Raw genomic sequence first — 25,802 nt, 5'->3', positions numbered from 1 at the left:
TAAGTGAACATTTAATACAGTGTTCTATGTAGATTACCTGCACTATCAATTTTTAACGCACACTGGCTGAAGACATTCAGAGGAAAGCACATGCCTATTTCACATGTTTAAAGCCACTGGAAGCTTCTTTTTACCAACCAGTGGCAGATTTGTACACTTTAACATGAATGGAGTAATGTTATGCAGTCTGTATTTCATCACCATTAATTTCAACGTCTGGCATTCTCGTTAACAGCCCTTCCTTCCTTCCTTAAACATATCCAATTTTTTTTCTATTTTATTTATGCATTTTCTCCCATTTTTCTCTCACTTTAGCGTAGTCTTTAAGTTTGAGTTTGTCTTTGATCCCTGATTGCAGTCAAGGTCGGTATATTGCAGCTCACGCCTCCCCTGACCTACGCACAACAGCCTTTAGCGGAACCCTTTACCACCCATGCACTCTGCACAGGCACCTCTGTATCTGCCAATCAGAGTCCCCACCCACATAGTCCGGACATCCCACCCTGCAGGCAATGGCAATTATGCCCGCTAGATGGCACCCAGCCGACCTGTGGCAATGCCGAGTTTCAAACCGAGGAGTTCAGAATCTCTTAGCTGGTGTGCTAGCAGAATACTGTCTGTCTGTACAGCACCTTAGAAGCCTAGCGGTGCTGCCGAGACTCAAACTCAAGTCACCACATTATTGGGTTAGTGCATTAAAATGATGCACCACCAGTGCCCTGCATTTATGAATGTAAACTGTATATGTTTCTCTATTGGTTGTCAAATATCAGAAAACAGTTACATTATAATTAATTAAACATTGTGATAAGGACAATGTATGGTACACTGTGACCTTACTGTACATATAAGGGGTTGCCATGTGTTGGAATTTTGACAAACAATTATTATAGCCAGTTATTGCACCATTATTTAGGTATTTACTGTTTCATTGAAATCTCAAGTCTGTCATGGCCTAGTGCCAAGTAACTTTTTGCAGCTATTAGTTTCATGGTATTCAAATTAACGTTTCAGCTCTAGTAGATTTTTAACTGATTTATTTATTTATTAAAATTTTTATGTCATGTTTTACACACTTTGGTTCCATTCACGACAGGAAAGGTAGTTCCAGGTTACACAAGATTCATCAGTTTAATTTCAATGTCAAACATCACCACGGGGAATTTTGTATTTCCAATAAACCTGACTGCATGTCTTTGGACTGTAAGAGAAAACCAGAGCTCCCGGAGGAAACACACACACACAAAAACAGGAGAACATGGAGAACTTCTCACTGAAAGGACCTGCACTGCTCCACCTGGGAATCAAATCCAGAAGCTTATTGCTGTGAGGCAATACTAACTGAGCCACCGTACTGCCCAGAGTAACTAATTTAACATTTCTTAACACGTTTACTCATGCCAACAAACAAAGAAAAAAAAAAACGTACTTTTTTCAACTTCGGGTTTTAATCTTCTATTTTTAATAAGAATTTTCCTTTTAAGGTCATTCGGTGAAGGTAGATGTTGTCCAGGCTCCATCTGAAAGCAAAAGGTTAGAAAAGAATGGCAAAGCAAACTGGAAATAAAATAAAGAAACAAATCAATGAATGTGCAATGAATAAAATTAAAGAAAAGAGAAAAGATCATACCGGAAAATCATCTAAAGGCTGCTTGAGGAGCACATCTCCAAAAATATCCTCACAATATCTGGCCAACTTATACTGCTGATGTCTCCTACAAACATTAAAGATTCCGTATGTCGACTTTTGTTTTCAACATTAGCTTAAATTGAAAGGAAATCATGATTTGCTCACAAATAATAAATATGAACATATAACAACATATCCAAAGGTTATTAAAAAGTTTTCTCCCAGTTTAGAGTAGTCAATTAGTCTTCCGATGCTGGGACACCGGTCGCATCCAAGGAGGGTACATTTGCCTGACACATTCTCCCTTCGATGCATGTGCAGTCCAACAACACCCTCTTATTCACCCATACTTCTTTGAATTTGGGCATGGAGAGTGCACTGATCTCCAAGTTCTGTACAGGCACATTGGGCTACTTACACAGTCCTTACACAGCATTGAAGACCCACCCAGTAGACCAGTGGCCAATTTTGTCTGCTGGGGGCCGCCCAGCTGTCAGGTAGCAGAGCTGAACTCAGAGAGTTAGTAATCCCAGTGTTGGTGTCCTAGCGGAATATACCGCTGCGCCATTTTAGTGCTACACTTATTGAAATTTTGTCATGAAAAATCTAAAAGGTCTGTGGAAAAATGTTCAAACAAACAATCCAAAAATAAATAAAAGAATAAAAAAACTCTGCAGTTTGTGCAGCACACATTGTCAACTGAAAAGTTCTATGGTATAACTACAGTATAGCAAAAGTTACTTTTTTCCTATTGCTTTTACACAAAAGATTTAAAAATGGTAGCCCTGCCATTAAATTTTTCCATTAATGCCAGTGTTTATGATATACAGTCCCACAATTAGTTCTGTTGTTATTTTTTGATGGACGTCTGGGCCATTTGAATACAACCTTGTTAAATGCTGTCTGTTTCTGTCAGTGAGATTTGACTTGCAAGCACTGCCCTCAGTGATAAAGTCATTTATCCATAATAAACAGTTACTACTATAACTTTTAACACTGCTTTCCGTGAGATTAAATCAATTTTTATGTTTTATGACTAATGTACATTTACATTTTCAGCATTTAGCAGACGCTTTTATCCAAAGCAACTTACAGTACAGTTACAGTATACAATCTGAGCAATTAAGGGTTAAGGGCCTTGCTCAAGGGCCCAACAGCAGCAACCTGGCAATGGTAGGGCTTGAACCAGCGACCTTCTGGTTACTAGTCCAGTACCTTAACCACTAGGCTACGGCTTGCCTAACCTTAACGTACCTGTAACTTAGGCATTTAATGTCTGACCCCTTCAAAACACTCTAAAGTACTGCTTTGGAATCTCAGACCTGTTCTAGCTAAAACATGATTTTCATAAACGAATAGAACTCAACTGACCCCACAGTTTACCCCACACTTCTAAAAACCTCTAAAACAGGGGTGCCCATACTTTTGTGGCTTGAGATCTAATATTTCAGTCGACAGTCATTGCAATCTACTCTTTAAAAAGGTTCACCTCATCATTTTTCAAAGAAGCTTTGAAGCTTTTTTTTTTAAATGCACTTCAGTTGCCTATATTGACATTCAGCATTACAGGGCAATCGACTGAAAAAAAAAAAAAAAAAAAAATCACACTAACCTTTTTCTGATGATTTGCAATGAATAGTGTCTGCCAGGTTTATGCAGACTGGACAATAGCTGCTGATGCCAATTCTCAAGCAGGCTTCCAAGTGTTCATCAGTAAGGGTGTACCAATATTTAGACTCTATTATTTTCATGTGGGAAAAGGCTGATTCAAGTAGGTTGATCCAAAAATGCTGTCAAATATGTGCCACATTTTCTTATGTTTGGATATTTGGCCTCACCCAGCAAGTTCCAAAGTTGTCCAGCAGAGGCCCTTGACTTCATATGAATGTCAGATTGTAGGGTTAAAATTTCTCCGTCAGCTTCCATATGAATGTCTATGCAGTGTTCATGCCTGAATCAAACCTTTTTTGGTTTCTTTGTGCTTGGTTGCACACTCATCTTCACAAACAGTGTAGGTTACAAAAGGAAAAATGCAAAAATAGCGCATACTGGCTACTGATGAAAGTACACTTTCTAGATTCGCAGTGCTTTAGGAGGGCTGAGGCTTAGCTATGGTAACAAACAAACCATGGGCATTATTATGAAGCTGCACCCCTCCCTCTTTTCAGTTAAAATAGCCTCCACTTTTCTAGAAGGGCATTTCAACAAGCTTATTGTCAGATGTCCACATATTCTTGGCCAACATAGTATATATCTCAGCTCTAAAGCAGTTATGATATTAATATAAAACTCAAAGCATACATACGAACAGTGGTTCTCAAACGAAAGAATGATGGGGTACTCAGACGTCACAAATGCAGTCTCTTTGATGGCCTGAATGACATCCTGGAAAAGAAGCTTAAGTTCATATCACGAGTTTTTTTTTTTTCTTGAAAGACCTGTTATGTATTTAAAATAGCTATTCACCTTAAAAAGCACATCAGTGCACATGGCTTTGCCGTGAGTGATAATAGGCTCCTGATCTTCTCCTTTTCCATCCCAGCAATCCAGCTCTACACACCTGCAGTCAAAGTGTTTGATTGAATCCAGGCCTCAACAAATTACATTTACATAAACTTATATTAGTCTTAATTAGATTTTCAACTTCATTTTCTTGTTAATCAAGATCGAATGTGTGATTCTTTTTATGCATTTTACAAAACGTCCCAGCTTTTCTGGAAACAGGGTTTGTATTTAAAGAGTGATTAGTAATCAACAACCAAGTAGCTACTTGAAATTTACTATAAACTTTACATCCATACATGACGTGAATGGTGTATAGAGATTTACCATGCCTTGAATAAGTTCTGCCCTCTTCAACTTCTTCTACTGTACATTTACATTTACATGTTTGGCATTTAGCCGACGCTTTTATCCAAAGTGACTCACAGTACTGTAACAGTATATTGTCTACACAACTGAGGGTTAAGGGCCTTGATCAAGGGCCCAACAGTGGCAACCTGGCAGTGGTGAGGCTTGAACCAGCAATCTTTTGATTACTAGTCCAGGTACTTTAACCACTAGGATACAACTTGTAGTGTTACTTCTACATTTTCTATCTGATACTCAACTGAATTACTTATCATAAATATACATAATATAGCCCATAATATTTAAGTAAGGGATACATCAATATTGCTTGCAATCAATTCAAATAAAACCATAAACATTGCAATAGCATTTTACCACTATTGGTGAGTCCTTCTTGGTGAATTACTTCTGGTGCAACCAGTTGCCATTAAAAGACACATAATAAGTTGAATTGGGTAAATTTTCTTGTAAGAATGTGTCACATGATCACAGTTTAAATACACTTGGTCCTGGAAGGCTCCAGGTTTAGTTTGAGAACATACCTAACCAGCAACACAATGAAGACTGCCGCTCAGGTGGCGCAGTGGTAAAATAGCTAGCACACCAGAGCTGGGATCTCGAATACATCGCATCGAATCTCAGCTCTGTCCTCCGGCTGGGCTGGGCGGCTACATGAACAACGATTGGCTGTTGTACATAGGGGTTGGACAAGTCGGACCAGGGTTCCTCATAACTGGTCCAATTACGACCTCTGCTGGCTGATTGATGAAGTTTGCGCAGAGTTGGGGAATAATGCTGATCAGGGTGTGGCTCTCCGTGATCTGCATATGAACTCGCCTCGTGCAGGTGAAAAGATGCAGTCGGTACTGCACACGTGTCGAAGGACGTGTGTCAGTTGCGAACCTCCTCAGTCAGCAGTGGAGGGTTGTATCGGTAGAGGTGAAGCGTAACACAATCAGGGTAATTGGATACGACTACATTAGGGGAGAAAATTGGGGAAAGAAATTGGAGGAAAAATGAAAAAAAAAAAAAACATAAAATAAATCTGGAATCAAGCTCTGGAATAAATAAAGTCTAAGCCTTTGTTTAAAAATGAATTTTAAACACCACATCAAGATTAAATCCAATATTTAGAAAGAAAATACTGTACAACCACAATGCCTGGTGAAGGCCAGCCACAAAAGCTGATTACTTAGTTTAGACAACCAAGACAACCAAAAGGACAAAAAAAAACATTAACAAATATGCAGCATGTGCACAAAATTGTGGAGTTTGATAAAATACATCAGATATTCAACAAACTCATGGAAAAATTTTCTCTGGTCTAAAATGTACATTTTGGGACTTCCTGCAAATACTACATTTGGGCAAACTTAACACTGCTTACCACCCTTTGAAAACCAGCCCACTGTAAAACATAGTGGTGGCAGCATCATGTTGTGGGTTTATCATCAGCAGTGACTGGGAAACTAATCATTTTTAAAGGCAATATACTGTAGATGTGGCCTAATACAAGACAATTTTAGAAGAGCAATCAACCTACTGCCAAACCTCTACTAAAGTAAGTACCTTAATATGTTAACATGGCAAAAAGTCAAATTCCAGACCTTAACCTAGAACCTAAAAGCTGTGGTACAAAATGCTGTTTACCAACAGTCTCTTATCAAACTCACAGAGCAACAAACATGAATTTCCTCTTCCTTCTTGTAAGAATATTACAATCCAGATGTGAAAAGCTGATTGTAGAGAAGACACATCAGAGAAGACTTGCAAGTATAATTGCAGCCAAAGTGATTATATCAAGTTTGAATTAATTATTACTTATGCAAACAACGCTTTGTTTATTTAACCTTTGTGTTACAATAAGAATGTATTTTGCATACAATCTCAAATTAATATATGAAATAATAAATACTTTTGGTAATGCTAAGGTTTATATAATAAAATAAATAAAATTATAAAATACTTACAAAAACTACAGTGCTATGAAAAATTTGCCAAGTCGATCTTGCAGAAGGAAAGCAGCTACAGATTATCACACTATCACCACGTTTTTGTGACCTCCTGGATGTGTCATTGATGCATTATTGGTTAAATTGTGGTAGGCTGGCCACTTCTGAAAAGGTTCACTCCAATGTTTCTCAGTTTCTTTAAAATTGCTCTCACTGTGGTTCCCTAGAGTCCCAGAGCCACTTCAAAATGCCTTTGTAACCCTTTCCAGACTGGTACATTACTGTGACCTCTCTTTAGAGAACAACATAATGTGCTGATTTGAGACCTTCTAGCCTGCTTTACATTGCCAGATAGGTTCTATTGAATTGATGTTTAGATTGAACACGTCTGGCCGTAATCGTGTCTGTGTGTGACTAGTGAGATTCAACATAATTGTCAAAACAAAACTGAATTTTGTTAACTAGTTGATTTATTAGCTAAGGGGGCAATTCCTTAATAAATAAATAAAATTGTCGTTAAAAATAAAATGATTTTGTGTTATTCGGGTTATATTTGTCTGATACTAAAAGAAGTCTGACTCGTGCAAGTGCTACAAATATGGCAAAAGTGAAGAAATTGGGAATGGGGTGAAATTTTTTTTTTCATAGCACTATAACTAATCTCCTTTTGTACCCCCTCCCAAAGGTGCACTATTGGATTTAGATTTGGTGACTGGGGAGGCCATTAAAGTACACTGAACTGATTGTCATGTTCATAAAACAGTTTATAATGACTTGTGCTTGGACATTGTGCATCATCATGCTAAAAGCCGTAATTATATTTATTTATTAGTATTTTAATGTCATGTTTTACACACTTTTTACATTCAGGACAGAACAGGTAGTTACTGGTAACACAAGATTCATCAGTTCCAGTCTTTAATGTCAAACACACTCATGGACAATTTTGTATCTCCAATTCACCTGACTTGCATGTCTTTGGACTGTGGGAGAAAACCAGAGCTCCACACAGAAAGCACCCAAACCGTTTCAACTGGGAATCTTACTGTGAGGCGACAGTACTACCCACCTAGCCACTGTGCCGCCCGCAGTCATTATAAACTGTAACAATGAAGGAAAGCACATGATAAGCAACAATCTTCAGATTGCAACTAATAATGACTAAATACAATTTATGCAAATGCGGGTTAAGGGCCTTGCTCAGGGGCCCAACAGTGGTCAGTTGGCAGTGGTAAGGGTTGAACCGGTAACCTTCAGATTACTAGTCCAGTACCAGTAACCACTGAGCTACCACTGCCCTGATAACATAAATGAGCAGGTACAGGTGTACAGGTGTTTCTAATAAAATGGCTGGTGTGTTTTCATAATTACCACTACACTAAGAAAAATGAACAAGCCAATATTTTGAATCAGATGATAAAATGTACCTGCAGCCAGAGAGCAGAACCTGCCGGTACATCTCCACCGAGGACTTCCCTCCAAACTGCCTGCCTGTCAGGTAAGTATTGTGGGAGGAGCTGATAAAGTAATGCGCCAGTGGTTGGTCCATCTCTTGATAGAGCTCCAGTCGATCTAGGAACACTGGAGCGTTCTCATCAGACATCAAGTACCCACAGAACCCATCACACGACATTACACCTGAAAAACAGAAGGTTAGTTTAAGAGTACAGGAAAGCTTTATTAAGATCCATACACGCTCTGGACGAGCTGAGGACATGAAAGATCAACAACGGGCCATGATTTATTAAGTACTAATCTTCAAAAAGAAAAAATGTTTGCTCTGTTTTATCAATGTTTTAATTAAGTAATATAATAATCAGTGATGAGTTTATATTAAAATCAAAATTAACCAAGAAGCTGGGAAAAAAACATGTAGAGGCTTACAGTATGATAGATTTTAATATTCTTTACCCCTTTTTTTCAGTTTCTCATCAGTCTCGTAGGTGTCTATGATTTGCCGGGCACGTCTGGAGTCATAAAACGGGAAGAGAATCTCATTAAGACGAGGGTCGCGTTGGTTCTGTGTGAAAATAACAAGGTTTTCTACATGAGCTTCTACAGAGAATCTTGATAAACTTTAGTTAATTTTAGATTTGTTTAGTAATGCAAAATATTAATGACTATAAGCACATTCCTGGGATTAGTTCAAATTACAATAAAAACACATTACAGTTCTGCATTAAATATTTTGACATGTTTTAAATTTAAGAGACTAAAATGCAAATAAAAAAAATAGTAATTAAAAAAATTACACCATCTGACTCCAGACAATAACCCAGCAAAAATGCTATTGAAGTACAGTTTACAGAAATACGCCCCCTGCTGGCCAACATGGACACGTAACTATGTTACTATGTAAACTGTAAATATTCAACATTTGTAGCGTTCATATACAGTATATATATATATATATATATATATATATATATATATAGAGAGAGAGAGAGAGACACACACACACACACATATATATATATATATATATAGAGAGAGAGAGAGAGAGAGAGAGACACACACACACACATATATATATATATATATAGAGAGAGAGAGAGAGAGAGAGAGAGAGAGAGAGAGAGAGAGAGAGACACACACACACATATATATATATATATATATATATATATATATATATATAGAGAGAGAGAGAGAGAGAGACACACACACACACATATATATATATATATAGAGAGAGAGAGAGAGAGAGAGAGAGAGAGAGAGAGAGAGAGAGAGAGAGAGAGAGAGAGACACACACACACATATATATATATATATATACAGTGTATCACAAAAGTGAGTACACCCCTCACATTTCTGCAGATATTTAAGTATATCTTTTCATGGGACAACACTGACAAACACTTTGACACAATGAAAAGTAGTCTGTGTGCAGCTTATATAACAGTGTACATTTATTCTTCCCTCAAAATAACTCAATATACAGCCATTAATGTCTAAACCACCGGCAACAAAAGTGAGTACACCCCTCAGTGAAAGTTCCTGAAGTGTCAATATTTTGTGTGGCCACCATTATTTCCCAGAACTGCCTTAACTCTCCTGGGCATGGAGTTTACCAGAGCTTCACAGGTTGCCACTGGAATGCTTTTCCACTCCTCCATGACGACATCACGGAGCTGGCGGATATTCGAGACTTTGCGCTCCTCCACCTTCCGCTTGAGGATGCCCCAAAGATGTTCTATTGGGTTTAGGTCTGGAGACATGCTTGGCCAGTCCATCACCTTTACCCTCAGCCTCTTCAATAAAGCAGTGGTCGTCTTAGAGGTGAGTTTGGGGTCATTATCATGCTGGAACACTGCCCTGCGACCCAGTTTCCGGAGGGAGGGGATCATGCTCTGCTTCAGTATTTCACAGTACATATTGGAGTTCATGTGTCCCTCAATGAAATGTAACTCCCCAACACCTGCTGCACTCATGCAGCCCCAGACCATGGTATTCCCACCACCATGCTTGACTGTAGGCATGACACACTTATCTTTGTACTCCTCACCTGATTGCCGCCACACATGCTTGAGACCATCTGAACCAAACAAATTAATCTTGGTCTCATCAGACCATAGGACATGGTTCCAGTAATCCATGTCCTTTGTTGACATGTCTTCAGCAAACTGTTTGCGGGCTTTCTTGTGTAGAGACTTCAGAAGAGGCTTCCTTCTGGGGTGACAGCCATGCAGACCAATTTGATGTAGTGTGCGGCGTATGGTCTGAGCACTGACAGGCTGACCCCCCACCTTTTCAATCTCTGCAGCAATGCTGACAGCACTCCTGCGCCTATCTTTCAAAGACAGCAGTTGGATGTGACGCTGAGCACGTGCACTCAGCTTCTTTGGACGACCAACGCGAGGTCTGTTCTGAGTGGACCCTGCTCTTTTAAAACGCTGGATGATCTTGGCCACTGTGCTGCAGCTCAGTTTCAGGGTGTTGGCAATCTTCTTGTAGCCTTGGCCATCTTCATGTAGCGCAACAATTCGTCTTTTAAGATCCTCGGAGAGTTCTTTGCCATGAGGTGCCATGTTGGAACTTTCAGTGACCAGTATGAGAGAGTGTGAGAGCTGTACTACTAAATTGAACACACCTGCTCCCTATGCACACCTGAGACCTAGTAACACTAACGAGTCACATGACATTTTGGAGGGAAAATGACAAGCAGTGCTCAATTTGGACATTTAGGGGTGTAGTCTCTTAGGGGTGTACTCACTTTTGTTGCCGGTGGTTTAGACATTAATGGCTGTATATTGAGTTATTTTGAGGGAAGAATAAATTTACACTGTTATATAAGCTGCACACAGACTACTTTTCATTGTGTCAAAGTGTCATTTTGTCAGTGTTGTCCCATGAAAAGATATACTTAAATATCTGCAGAAATGTGAGGGGTGTACTCACTTTTGTGATACACTGTATATATATATATATATATATATATATATATATATATATATATATATATATATAGAGAGAGAGAGAGAGAGAGAGAGAGAGAGAGAGAGAGAGAGAGAGAGAGAGAGAGAGAGAGAGAGAGAGAGAGAGAGACACACACACATATATATATATATATTTATATATATATATTAGGGCTGTCAAACGATTAAAATTTTTAATCGCGATTAATCTCAGAATTTCATATAGTTAATCGCGATTAAGCGCATAAAAAAAAATCTGTGTAAATGTTATAGAAAACAAGGATTTTTATGTGAAATGTTACAATTAAAATGGTGAACACATTTTATGCTAAATGTACTGATGTTAAAAACTGCTGGGACAAGAGAAAACTGTAAGGGAGTTTTATTCACTCACATACTAGGCAGTAAATGTCAGATTGTAGTTTAGAATTTCTCCATCAGCAAACATTGTAGATCAGCGGTGCTTTAGGTGGGATAAGGCGTAGTTATTGTAACAGACTTTTCTGTGGTTGTATTGTGACAATGGTTTGATGGCCGTTTCTACACGAAGTGAGTGTGTTTTGACCCTTTGGGGCTTCCATAGTGCATGGACTAACGTGCTTGACTCAGCTTTCCGGTATTTGGTACCTTAACAGAATAAGTTAATAAAAGTGTTCTGCTCCCGACAACTTGTGAGTATAGCGTGTATTTATTTCTTTATAAGTGCATCACTACAACGCTCGGTTACATTATGTTAATGTAGCCGTGATATTTTTGCACTTTAATATTTTTTTATATAATTTTTATTTCATTTCTTTATATGTGAAGAAAAATGTTGGGTTATGTAATGAACTCCCTCAAAGCTTTATACGGAAAAAAAAGTGCGTTCTTAATTCATTTAATTGTAAAGGTTTATTTTTTTTTGGGTTCCCCCTTTTCCTGTTTCACGTGGGGCACTAGTTAGCGCGACACCACGCCTGAAAGCTCCGTGTTTTCCCGGGCATTTCACAGTCTCATGGTGAATGCTGAATGGGTAAGATGCGATTCACTCTCTCTCTTGTAAATATCCCTCTTTTAGAGTATTAAAGCTCTATAACCTGTAGTAATTTGCCAAGTAAGGATGTTATAACATCAGAGTGAAGCTGTATCGCTGTTTTCGCTAAAGTTACAGCTTAGATGGCATTTTTAAACCCAGCATTTATGCTAATGAGTTTCCACTTTGTGCAGGAGAGGGAAAGAGAGGGTGTGTCTACGTGCGTGTGTGCATGTGCTAACTCTGCCCATGTATTGTATTGTGTTCAGGTACGTTTTACCAGTGTATTAACTGTTTTAACTGTTTTAAACTGTTAAAAAGAGGTTCAGTTCTATAAATAATAATTCATTGTTGGCCATTGTGATAAATAGCTACCTTATGTGATTATATTAACTTCAGTTTTGGTTATTTGTGTGATGATTTCGTGTAGCGAAGCAAAAAAGAAAGTTTCTACCTAGTCAGTTAATCTTAAAAAAGTACACGGCCGATCATTTTATTTACGGTACAAAGTATTTACATTTTATTTACACAGTCTCATGGTGAATGCTGAATGGGAGAGGGAAAGAGAGGGTGTGTCTACGTGCGTGTGTGCATGTGCTAACTCTGCCCATGTATTGTGTTCAGCAATAAACATTGAAGACCGACTGTCCTGTCGTGGTGTGGCCATTATTCGACGTGAGACCCGTTCACATGTGCTACATAAAACTGGTGCCGTGACCCGGATCCTCCCGATCAGCCGCCGCCGATCGCCGTGGGTGAAGCAGTGCAACACCAGAGGTCAAGTTGGAGGCTAGTGGATCCACCCAGTTATTTTTTTATTATTATTTTTTCTCTCTTGAAGTCAGTAGAGACTGTTAGTTACACAAATATACTACACATTTATTTTCTGTACTGTTTTTATTTTCATTATTGTTTTACTATCTAACGTCATTAGTGCAGAGTACACCAAATTTATAACATGGCATCTAATGAGAGGAGGGGTTTTGATATGTGTACACCAATTATAGGAAGAGGCAGAGGCCTAACTAGTATAACTGAAAGAGCTAAAAATACCAGAGTGCTAAATTATGGTGACTTACCTGATCTGGAATGTACTGTTAATAATGGCCCTGCTAGGCCTATGTCTTCTACCCCTTCTGCTAGTGTTGAAAACAATACTCAGCAATTACTTGAGCTGGTTGGTGAACTAGGTAGTCAAATAGGTGACACCATAGTCAATAGGTTGTTATCTATGCAGAGTCCCGTGATTCAAAACAAACCAGAACCTAGAGTTGACTCTTCTAACACCACTCTTGACTTATCCAGACTTAATGTAGTTGTTAAGTCAGATGCTAGAGAACCACCCATATTCCGTGGGGATGGGACTGACAAGTACAATGTACAAGAATGGGTAGAGATGATGGAAGTGTACTTACATAAGAGGGACTACACAGATGCCCAACAGGTAGATGAGGTTTTGAATCACCTCTTAGGCAGAGCCAAAAGCATTGTAAAGGTAGGGCTGAGAAATAGCTATACCTCTAATGCAAATATCAGAGCTGAGACAATTTATGATGTTTTGAGACGCTATTTTAGCGAGAGCCCTGAGACATGTTTACCACTGGCTGACTTCTATGCCACAAAGCCCAGTCCAAAAGAGAGCCCTGTAGACTACTGGGTCCGCCTAAATGTCGCAGCCGAGACTGCTGACAGCCATTTGAAAAGACGGGGGAGCAAGATGGACAATATGAACTCAGAAGTTGCAGTGATGTTCATCAGGAATTGTCCTGACCCTGAGCTGCGCAGTGTATTCAGGTGCAAGCCCATCAGCAAATGGTCAGTTATGGAAATTCAAGAAGCGATTGATGATCATCAAAGAGAGAGTCACTCTAGAAAAATGTCAAGTCTGCCTAGCACAGCCTGTGCATTAAAAGTAGCAACAGCAGTCACACAAAATTCATCAGATACTGACCATGTCGAGTGTTTAGCTGTAAATTCAGTAACATGTAACCCAAGTCGTCCTGCTAAACCAAATGACACTACGGCAGATTCTGGAACTCTGGAGCGTGTACTTAGCATGCTGGAGAGAGTTTTAGAGCGTACCAGCCAGCCCATCACCACAGTAGGCAAGCCCCAAGCAGCACCGTGGGTACGTTCCTCCCCTTGTCGTGTTTGTGGTGACAATTCACATTCAACTCATTCACATTGCATGAAAGACAGGCGATGTTTGTCCTGTCTAGAAGTTGGACACCAAAAGCGGGAATGCACCAAGCCCATCATACCTGTCACCCAACCAAACAGTGGCCTGGATCAGGGAAACTGATGTGCTCACATTCTGGAGGGGACAGTGTGAGTAAAAATGTTCAAACCCTCAACCTTGAAGACATGATATCAGTGTTTGAAGAAGAATACAAGTCCAATGCAAGCAACAAAACAATTGTGTTCCAAAACGTAATGAACATAGAAAAGGCAGACAGTTTGTTTTACGCTGATGTGTTAGTGAATGACAAAGTGCTCTTACAAGCCTTGTTAGATAGCGGTTCCATGGCATGTACCATGAGTGAGGAAGCCGAACAGGAGTTGTTGAAAGCGACAGTGGTTCCAGAGCTTGGAGAAACACCCACAGATATTACACTTGTTGGTTGCGGAGGTGTTAAAGTCCAGCCCAAGTGCATATACCAGCTGAAGATGAAAGTTTACGGCTATACTGTCAGTGTACCCACGTTGGTTGTCCCTGGACAGAAAGACCAGCTCATTCTTGGTACAAATGTCATAAAGTATATCATTGGTCAACTCAAACAAAGCCCCGTATATTGGCGTGTCATGAATATGCCAGAAGCTGCCAATGAGTTGGACATAGAGCTGTTTTTGAACATGCTGTCCGGTGTAACCAGGTGGAAAGGTGACACAATCCCTGATGTGATAGGCACTGTCAAGTTAGTCCAAGCAGTCACACTGCTCCCAAAGCATGAGCATCTTGTGTGGGGAAAACTACCCGCAAATGCCCCTGTCTCTGCAGGAAGCACCATACTGGTTGAGACTCCTAAATCTTCGACTCACAAAAAAGATATAATCGTTGGGAGAGTTGTAACTTCCATGAGTGGTGATAGATGGGTCCCAGTGCGGATTTTAAACCCATGTGATCGCTCTGTGATGCTAAAGAGAAACACTAAAATAGCCGATGTATATCCATGTGTAGCCCTGGAAGATCTTGATGCAAGTCATGAGCTACAACCAGAGAACAATGTGAAGGCACATAACCAGACGGTGCGTACAACCACAGCGAGTGATGTCTCTGTCCCCAGTCTCCAGGACAGATTAGAGAAGTTTGGGTTAGGTGATTTGGATCTTGAATCATGTGAAGTGTCTCCCTACTGGAAGGAACAGTTGTTTCAGCTAATTCTGAAGCATGAGGATGTGTTCTCCAGACACAAGCTGGACTGTGGGAGGGCCAAAGATTTTGTTCACCGCATCCACCTGTCAGATGCTCGTCCCTTTAGACTTCCATTTCGGCGCGTCCCACCAGGCCATTATCAGAAGTTAAGACAAGTACTGTCAGAGATGGAGGAGCGAGAGATTATTCGCAAATCCTGCAGTGAATGGGCATCCCCTCTCGTGCTAGTGTGGAAAAAGAATGGAGATTTGCGTGTCTGTGTAGACTATCGCTGGTTAAATGCACGTACTGTGAAAGATGCACATCCATTACCCCATCAGGCTGACTGCTTGGCCGCACTGGGAGGAAATGCTCTGTTCAGCACTATGGACCTTACATCGGGGTTCTTCAACATTGAGGTGGCAGAAGAAGACAGGAAATTCACAGCCTTTACAACACCAAACGGCCTACTAGAATTTAACCGTCTTCCGCAGGGGCTATGCAGTAGTCCGGCCAGCTTCATGCGTCTCATGATGAACATATTTGGTGATCAGAACTTCCTGACTCTGCTTTGTTATTTAGACGATTTATTGGTCTTTGCACCTGATGAAAAAGAGGCCTTTAAAAGGCTTGAGATGGTCTTCAGTAGACTGCACGAACATGGGTTGAAGCTGGCTCCTAAAAAATGTCACTTCCTGAGGCGGAGTGTGAGGTTCCTGGGTCATGTGGTCAACGCAAATGGAGTGGAGACAGATCCAGATAAGGTCAAGGTCGTTACCAGTATGACTCAGGCAGACCTTATGTTAGATGATGGAGTTACTCCATCTCAAAAGAAGATTAAATCATTCTTGGGCATGATTATGTATTACCAGCGCTTTATAGCAAACTGTTCGAGAATTGCCAAGCCGCTTTTTGCATTGACTGCTGCTCCAAAAGGAAAAAAGGGCCATACACGGAGTGCTGCTGCATTCAGGAAACTTAGCCCCAGTGATTGGACAGAAGAACACAACAATTCGTTCCAGCAACTGAAAACAGGTCTGCTAGAAACTGTTGCTCTTGCTCATCCTAATTTTAGTCATCCGTTTATACTGTCTACAGATGCATCATTGGATGGGCTCGGCGCTGTATTGTCCCAAGTTGCTGAGGGTGAGAGTAAAGCACGTCCCATCGCCTTCGCAAGTAAGGCTCTCACCCGTGCCCAGTGCAATTACCCTGCACATCGCTTAGAATTTCTGGCTTTGAAATGGGCTGTTTGCGATAAATTCAGCCATTGGCTGAAAGGAAGCAATTTTACAGTCTGGACGGATAACAATCCGTTGACTTATATTCTGACTAAGCCGAAATTAGATGCTTGTGAGCAGAGATGGGTAGCCAAGCTAGCTCCCTATAACTTCAGTATACAGTACATCCCCGGTAGCAAAAATGTAGTCGCTGACGCCCTCAGCCGACAACCTTTCATTCGCAGTCCTGTCAGTCAGAGGCTGGTGTCAGAATCATATGGAGCCCTGCTTGAAGAATCGAACCAAATCGCAGAGAATGCGATTCAAGATACTTTCCGGCTCAGTGCTAATGCCCAAGCTGTTGATTTCGAATCCAAAAGCCCACTGCAACGCACTCTAACTTGTGAGGAGGTGTCTGCTATCCTAAAGGGTCAGGCTGAGTGGGATAACGTGACCAGGGAGAGGACTGCCTCGTGGCTCGTGCAAAACGTGAATCAGCTTCTGCCACCAGGTCAAACTGCCCTGCCTGTCTTTACCCTCAAAGATCTTCAGGAGAAGCAACAAGATGATGCTACTCTCTCTCATGTCTTCTCTTATGTAGGGCGAGGGACCAGACCATCCCGGAGAGAGCGAACTAAGGAAACTTTTGCAGTGCTCAAGACATTGAAGCAATGGGAAAAGTTAAAAGTTCTGGATGGTATTCTTTACAGAGTAAGCAAGGATCCTTTGACCAAGAGGAAACGCCATCAGTATGTGGTACCAGCCACTCAAGTCAAGCTTGTGCTCCAGGGTGTTCATGACGATGCTGGACATCAGGGTCAAGGCAGAACATTAAACCTGACAAGACAACGGTTTTTCTGGACTGGAATGGAGCATGATGTCCGTGAATACGTCAAGTGCTGCAAACGCTGTGTAGTAAGCAAGACACCTGAGCCAGAAGGAAGGGCACCGCTTGAGAGCATTAAAACAACAAGCCCCTTGGAAATGGTTTGCATTGACTTCTGGGCTGCAGAGGACTCCAACGGCAGAAGTGTGGATGTGTTAACTGTGACTGACCATTTCACAAAAATGTCACACGCTTTCCCTTGTCACGATCAGTCCGCGAAACAAGTTGCTCGTCTACTGTGGGACAGATATTTCTGCATCTATGGGTTCCCAGAAAGAATCCATTCGGACCAAGGTGCGAACTTCGAGAGCCAGTTGATTCAGGAACTGTTGCAGATTGCTGGAATAAAGAAGTCGAGAACAACAGCCTATCATCCCATGGGAAACGGCCAGATAGAAAGGTTCAATCGTACCTTGGGAAACATGATCAGATCATTACCACCAAGATCTAAACAAAAATGGCCTCAGATGTTACAAACATTAACCTTCGCCTACAACTGCACAGCCCACGAGTCCACGGGGTATGCACCTTTTTACTTGATGTACGGAAGAGTCCCAAGGCTGCCAGTAGACGTAATGTTCAGCAATATTGAAAGGGATGGCGACATCACAGACTATGACAAATATGTAAAGAGAATGAAGGATGATCTCAAGGAGGCTATGAACCTGGCTCAAGTCAATGCTCATGCCAGTCAGCAGCGTCAAGCGGACCTGTACAACAAGAGAGTCAAGGGTTGTGGCATTGAAGAGGGTGACAGAGTGCTGTTAGCCAACAAAGGAGAGCGTGGGCGTAGGAAATTAGCTGACAAATGGGAGTCCACCCCCTATGTTGTAATCCGTGCAGACCCCAAATGTCATACCTACAAGATCCAGAACACAGTGACAGGTCAAGAGAAAGTGGTACATAGGAATTTACTGTTGCAAGCTAGTTTTTTTCCCGTTGAGCCCGAAGATGAACTTGAATCAGCTTTCAATGATTCTTCCGAATCAAGTCACAAGGACAGCGATGAACTTCAGGAAGATGAGATGGTGGGAGACTCTGAATCATTTAGAGCCCACCGTACTGCCTGTTGGGTGACTGAGACAGTCACTTCTAAAGCACAGCCAGAGACTCAGAATTCGGTCCAAGAATCGGATGCACTAGATAAAGTTTCTGAACTGGAGGCAGAACCAACTGTAGTCGAACCTCAGTTAGTCGACAGCTCTAATGACATAAAAACAAACGAGAAAACCTGTGATGTGAGTAGTTCACATTCTGGGGACAAAAGCCAGAGAGACATTGGCTCTGTGAACGCTGATAGTGACAAGGATTCAAGGGAGGTTAGCATTATCCCCTGTAAAACTACAGCTGAAGTTACAACCAGAGTAGGCAGAGTTGTGAGACCAGTAAACAGGTTAATACAAAATATGACACAGAAAACTGCTCACACTCGTAGTTCAGTTTGTAATTTTGCTAGAGCTTTACTTTCATAAGGAATACTGTCGAAATTTGAAAAAGTGAAAGTGGACCCCGTTGTCTTAATGATGAATTGAGGTACAGTCATTCATAAATATTTAGGTGGTGTATAAGGCACCCCTGTAGCAAGAGGGCATCTGTGAGCCTGATCAGCTCTATTTGGCCTCTTTCCCTAACAGTTGGGTAACGCGTGTTGCATGGTAGTATTACGTTAGAGATGAATGACGACCTTTCAAGGTTGTATCCTATGGTCCAAGCTTTGAGAAGTTCAGGGGGGAGTATTTTTTTTTTTTTTTTTTTTTTTTTTTTTTTTTTTTTTTTTTTTTTTTTTTTTTTTTTTTTTTTTTTTTTTTTTTTTTTTTTTTTTTTTTTTTTTTTTTTTGTCGGGCCCTTGGCAGTTCATTCATTCATACACTAAAACATTCTTACAACAGACAAACATATAAGCTACCTATCCAGCTCTCACCGCAGCCACCCAGTCTCCCACACTGGGATACACGCTGACGGTAAGCCTGGATACCACGGCTCCTCCCACTGACGCTACATAGCCCCCTCCCTAAAGGTCAACCGTCCCGGTGACCTGCTCGCCGGCGCCACATTGGTGTCAGAAGTGGGATTGTGATGTCTGGGTGGCTTTGGTGGTTCGGTGGGCCAATATGCCCGATCTGTCTGAGTGCGCTGGCCCCGGGGTTGTTGCGAGGGCATGGAAAGCCAGGTGCAGCAGGGGTGTTGAAACAGCGGCTCGGCAGTGTAATGGGGTGAGGTCCGGACATTGAGCCACCCAGTGGTCGCTGGTGAGTAGGTCACCGGGACGGTTGACCTTTAGGGAGGGGGCTATGTAGCGTCAGTGGGAGGAGCCGTGGTATCCAGGCTTACCGTCAGCGTGTATCCCAGTGTGGGAGACTGGGTGGCTGCGGTGAGAGCTGGATAGGTAGCTTATATGTTTGTCTGTTGTATGAATGTATGTGTGTGTGAATGAGTGTACGTCCTAAACCACTGAGAGATCTGCCAAGGGCAGCTCACTCGAGGCCCCGACGCTCGCCTTCCTGCTCGCCGGCGCCACATTTCTGATCACCTGAACCTCTTTTTCAGTTCTATAAATAATAATTCATTGTTGGCCATTGTGATAAATAGCTACCTTATGTGATTATATTAACTTCAGTTTTGGTTATTTGTGTGATGATTTCGTGTAGCGAAGCAAAAAAGAAAGTTTCTACCTAGTCAGTTAATCTTAAAAAAGTACACGGCCGATCATTTTATTTACGGTACAAAGTATTTACATTTTATTTACACAGTCTCATGGTGAATGCTGAATGGGAGAGGGAAAGAGAGGGTGTGTCTACGTGCGTGTGTGCATGTGCTAACTCTGCCCATGTATTGTGTTCAGCAATAAACATTGAAGACCGACTGTCCTGTCGTGGTGTGGCCATTATTCGACGTGAGACCCGTTCACATGTGCTACATTAACAAACCGCAAATGAAAAACGGTGGCAAGTCCGACATTAAAACGTTTGTTTTAACACAATGTTAACATAATGTAACCGAGCGTTGTAGTTCTACCAGTCAAGTCTCAACATTAACTAGAATTTGCGTTAACGGCACTATTATTTTTAATCGCGTTAAATTGAAATCGCGTTAATGCGTTATTATCGCGTTAACTTCGACAGCCCTAATATATATATATATATATATATATAGACACATATATGTATGATGAACCTGAGATATTTCATGTTTTATCTGCTCAACTTCATTTCATTTATTAATAAACATCCATTCCTGCATTTCAGGCCTGCAACACATTCCAAAAAAACGTTGGAACGGGGGCAATTTAGGGCTAGTAATGAGGTGACAAAAACTAAATAATTATGTGATTTTAAACAGGTGATGTCAACAGGTGATTGTAATCATGGTTTGGTTAAAAAGCAGCATCCAGGAAAGGCTGAGCCTTTGATGAGCAATGTTTACAAACAATGAACCTTAAAAAAAATTGGAAGGGATTTGTATATTTCTCCCTGTACAGTGCATAATATCATTAAACGATTCAAGGAATCAGGAGGAATTTTAGTGCGTAAAGGCCAAGGGCGCAAGCTTAAGCTGAACGCCGGTGATCTTCGATCCCTCAGACGGCACTGCATCAAGAACCGCCACTCATCAATAGCTGATATAACCACATGGGTGAGGGATTACTTTGGCAAACCTTTGTCAAGCACTACAATACAGAGTTACATGCACAAATGCTACTTAAAACTTTACTGTGCAAAAAAAAAAAAAAAAAGGCCTTATGTTAACCATGTCCAGAAGTGACGTCGACTTCTCTGGGCTCTGAGGCATCTAGGATGAATGGTCAGATGAATCAGCATTCCAGGTCTTTTTTTTTGGAAAAAATGGACGCCATGTGCTCCGGACCAAAGACGGAAAAAATCCATCCAGACTTATCAGCAACAAGTCCAAAAGCCAGGGTCTGTCATGGTATGGGGTCGTTTACACGTCTGTGATGGCAGCAATAATGCAGAAAAGTACATTGAGATCTTAGAGCAATATGTGCTGCCTTCAAGACGTCATCTTGTCCAGAGACGTCCAGCATTTTTTAACAAGACAATGCAAAACCACATGCTGCACACATTACAAAGGCATGGCTGCGGAAGAAGATGGTACGAGTACTGGACTGGCCTGCCTGCAGTCCTGACCTGTCCCCAATAGAGAATTTTGAAAGGAAAAATGCGACAGCGACAACCCCGTACATCTTAAGATGTGTTTGCAGGAAGAATGGGACAAAATAAAAGCTGAAACACTAAATCACTTGGTATCCTCGTTGCCAAAACATCTTTTAAGTCTGGTGAAAAGCTACATTACAAAGTGGTAAATGCTTTACTGTCCCAACTTTTTTTGGAATGTGTTGCAGGCCTGAAATGCAGGAATGGATGTTTATTAATAAATGAAATTAAGTTGAGCAGGGGTTTTGGTCTGTTGGTCCTGGATTCTGTAAAGTTGATTTTAGACAAGGTTCATTGTAAAAAGCGCTATATAAATGAGTCTGACTTGACTTGACACACATAACTTATTCTGTACAATACCTGCACATCTGGACATTATAAAATTATTCTAATTCTAAACTGAAATGTTATATGCCAAAATAATACTTAAAACATTACATCTGCATATCAGAATGTTTTTTCTACCTTTTTCTACCATGTACTGACCAACACTTGTCTCTAGTCTCGTCTTCCTTAAGTACTCTTTAGATTAGAAATGTCTTTTTGTATTTATTTTAAGCCTTTTTTGTATTTATTGTACTGTTGTTTATCTGCGCTGTGTACTGTACTGTCTTGCACTTTTGTTCTATGTTGCACCCTGGTCCTGGAAGAACGTGGTTCGTTTCAATATGTACTCGTATATAGCTGAAATGACAATAAAGCCTCTCTTGAAAACATGAAATATCTCAGGTTCATCCTGTCTGCAATTAAATAAAAGTCAAAGTAAATGTAAGAAACTCTGTGTTTTTTTATTATTTGCTTTTTCCATGCCGTCTTGTGCCGTCAAATACATAAATAATACATTAAAAAATGCACATATTATTTGCAATAAGCATTTTAAAACTATTAACAGATCACTGACCATTAAGGTCATTTAAAAAATGAGCAAAAATAATTGTTAATTAGTGCTGACAGGGTAAACTTGTGATGTAAGCAACAGCATTGTCAAAACAAGAAACAAAGCTGGAAAAGAAGGTTAGAAATCAGGAAGGCAAGGTGGAACAGTAGATAATAAGTAAAAGCTTCTTACTTCATTTAAAAAGCTGACTAACTGCTCTATGTTTAAATAATCATTTTTATCCCCACAGCTGAAAAGAAATCAGATACAATGAATTACACAGTAGAACAAACAATCTGAACAAAAATAAAACATGTTATGGTAACTTTAGCCAACCTATTTACATAATGTAAAAACAGTAAAAGAGGGAAAAAAATCAGTTCATTAAAAACTGTCTTGTTTTAAAGAGTTTAAAAGTTTAAAAGCCGTTCATTTGGCGCAGCGGTGAACTACGATTGGCTGTTGTTCAGGGTTAGAGGGTAAGAAAGTCGGATCATAGGTCCTCATAACTGGTGCGACTGCGGCCCCTGCTGGCTGACTGATGGCGCCTGCACAGGGCTGAGGAATAATGCTGATGGGGGTGAGGCCCTCCATACACAGTGCCCGTCAAGTGTATGAACTCGACTCGTGCAGGTGAAAAATGCACTCTGTACTGACTGTACGTGCCGGAGGGGGCGTATGTCAGTTGAGAGGCGTCCTCAGTCGGCGGTGAAGGGTCGAATCAGTATAGAGGATGCAATCAGGGTAATTGGGCATGACTAGATTGGGGGGGGGGGGGGTTTGCAATGAATCACATTCATGTACAGTGGTACCTTGTAACTCAAAGCCCCCTAAACTCAGAATCTTTAAAAATCAATGCCCTTCGTCGAGAAATATGTACTCAACAAACGTGTGTGCGACTGCTGCTTTGCTCAGCGCTCAGCTTGAGCGGTGCGGTAAAACGTCATGCGAACATGAGACGAATCTGCATTTGTGTGGAATAACCGTCAAATCCACTCTGAAAGCATCCGCATGTATCTGTGTTTAGCTGTATTTTTCTCCTGCTTCACTTTTAAACTTGTGTTATAGCTTGGGGTTCTGAGAAATTGTAAGAATCAGCTTTTCCGAGAGAGTCTAAAACGCTCATCATTTTAAAAAAGGTAACTTAATGTAGAACGACATAGAAACACTAAACCTCTCTTAATTATTACTGCTTATAAGATCTCTCCACTAATTAAGAAGCATAAGAAAACAATAAAAAAGTAAAGGTAAAGAGCAGGTTGTATTTTTATACTGATTTTTAACTGTTTTTAATTGTATTTCAGGTTTTTTTTATATTATATTTGTGTTATTATCAGTGTATAAGTGTCAAAAACAACCCCATTATTTTACATTAACCCTAAATATATGCAGTTCCACAGGACCATGGAACCCAATAACAGGCATTAAAATACATAAAACTTCACGTCTTTTAAACTCAACGCCACTCCCAGAACCAATTGACGTTGAGTTTCAAGGTACCACTGTATGTGTATTAGATATTAGGTGAATAAAACACAAACCAAGATGCCAACTCTATACGGAGCAAAAATATTAAACCACTTTGTTTGCAGTTCAAGTCAATAGACAAACATTCATTTTAAATAAACATTCATATTGATCACTCACATTTTCTTAAAAAGCAGCTCAATGTCAGTCCTGGGGCAAATCTTCTGAGTAAGAGAGTAAAACTTGTCAAAGGTAAAATCTTCAGGCTCAATTTCATCATTCTGGGAATAGCAAGAGAATATGAACAAAAATACACCGATCAGCCATAACATTAAAACCACCTGCTGGTTTCTACACTCACTGTCCATTTTATCAGCTCCACTTACCATATAGAAGCACTTTGTAGTTCTACAATTACTGACTGTAGTTCATTTGTTTCTCTACATATCTTTTAGCCTGCTTTCACCCTGTTCTTCAATGGTCAGGAGCCCCACAGGACCACTACAGAGCAGGTATTATTTGGGTGGTGGATCATTCTCAGCACTGCAGTGACACTGACATGGTGGTGGTGTGTTAGTGTGTGTTGTGCTGGTATGAGTGGATCAAACACAGCAGCGCTGATGGAGTTTTAAATACCCTGTCCACTCACTGTCCACTCTATTAGACACTCATAGCTAGTTGGTCCACCTTGTAGATGTAAATTCAGAGACGATCGCTCATCTATTGCTGCTGTTTGAGTTGGTCATCTTCTAGAACAACTTCTAGTGGTCACAGGACGCTGCCCATGGGGCGCTGTTGGCTGGATATTTTTGATTGGTGGACTATTCTCAGTCCAGCAGTGACAGTGAGGTGTTTAAAAACTCCATCAGCGCTGCTGTGTCTGATCCACTCATACCAGCAAAACACACACTAACACACCACCACCATGTCAGTGTCACTGCAGTGCTGAGAATGATCCATCACCCAAATAACACCTGCTCTGTGGTGGTCCTGTGGGTGTCCTGACCATTGAAGAACAGCATGAAAGGGTGCTAACAACGCATGCAGATAAATAGATGAACTACAGTCAGTAATTGTAGAACTACAAAGTGCTTCTATATGGTAAGTGGAGCTGATAATATGGACAGTGAGTGTAGAAGCAAGGAGGTGGTTGTAATGTTATGGCTGATCAGTGTACACGTATAAGAGACACGTTTGCACTGCTTTTTTGTGTAATCAAATGACATAAAGGAACTTTTTTTGGTTGAAAAAACATTTAGCTACTTAGATTAAAAAAATTGTGGACATGGCCTCTTAATTCCTTGTCAGCTCTTTTATAAATAAATTTTTTTTTTATAAATAGCGCTAACACGACTGCACTCATTAAATAAGTACATGAAACTGACAATCCAAGTGCCTGACAGTGTTGTTGTTCCACCATGCTATATATAATGTTGTATGATAGTACATCATGTAATAAAAACACAATTATAATATAATGACAGTGATTTGTATGATTGAGAGTTAATCTTTCAATATATAAAAACAATAATATTTTACTGTTAAGAGCATGTTAAAATAGTTAAAAATATATAATATATAATATTATATTAAATTAATTAAGTTAAAATATATAATATAATATAATATTACTTTTCTCTTTTTTTGCATGCAGCATTCTCTACAATGACAGAATATGCTGCAGCATTAACATTTTTCCTCACTGAAACTAAGGAGCTCAACCTAAACCATGAAAACCAGCCCCAGCTCATTATTCTTTGTCCATCAAACTGACACCACGATTTTTGACATCCACCTGCCAGACTTAATAACAGGCATTTATCATTTCAGAAAAAGTGTTTGCACTATCCAGAGACTAACTCCCATCAGAGGATTTTTACGGGCTATAGGTCTTAGCACTTGGACACCTATTCTGTATATACGAGGTCGACCACTTTACAATGGAGCTGTATTTGCGTCCTGACAT

At 40.4% G+C, this 25,802-nt stretch overlaps 1 protein-coding gene across 1 annotated transcript in view; it reads right to left on the bottom strand.

The window, feature by feature from the left end:
- Positions 1 to 25,802, bottom strand: part of plcb4a (phospholipase C, beta 4a) — an 83,102-nt gene that overhangs the window by 47,704 nt on the left and 9,596 nt on the right. Inside the window, exons 8-15 of the mRNA XM_063007994.1 lie at positions 24,017 to 24,117; positions 22,562 to 22,619; positions 8,344 to 8,452; positions 7,860 to 8,070; positions 4,097 to 4,190; positions 3,936 to 4,015; positions 1,631 to 1,715; positions 1,430 to 1,520 (exon numbers count right to left, since the gene is read on the bottom strand). Of these exons, the coding sequence (XP_062864064.1) occupies positions 1,430 to 1,520; positions 1,631 to 1,715; positions 3,936 to 4,015; positions 4,097 to 4,190; positions 7,860 to 8,070; positions 8,344 to 8,452; positions 22,562 to 22,619; positions 24,017 to 24,117 (829 nt within the window). The remainder of the gene's footprint in view (positions 1 to 1,429; positions 1,521 to 1,630; positions 1,716 to 3,935; positions 4,016 to 4,096; positions 4,191 to 7,859; positions 8,071 to 8,343; positions 8,453 to 22,561; positions 22,620 to 24,016; positions 24,118 to 25,802) is intronic.

This window comes from Trichomycterus rosablanca, chromosome 13, assembly GCF_030014385.1.
Source record: "Trichomycterus rosablanca isolate fTriRos1 chromosome 13, fTriRos1.hap1, whole genome shotgun sequence".
Taxonomy (NCBI): domain Eukaryota; kingdom Metazoa; phylum Chordata; class Actinopteri; order Siluriformes; family Trichomycteridae; genus Trichomycterus; species Trichomycterus rosablanca.
The sequence above is the reverse complement of the archived record's forward strand: the minus strand, read 5'-3'. Positions and strand labels throughout refer to the sequence as shown.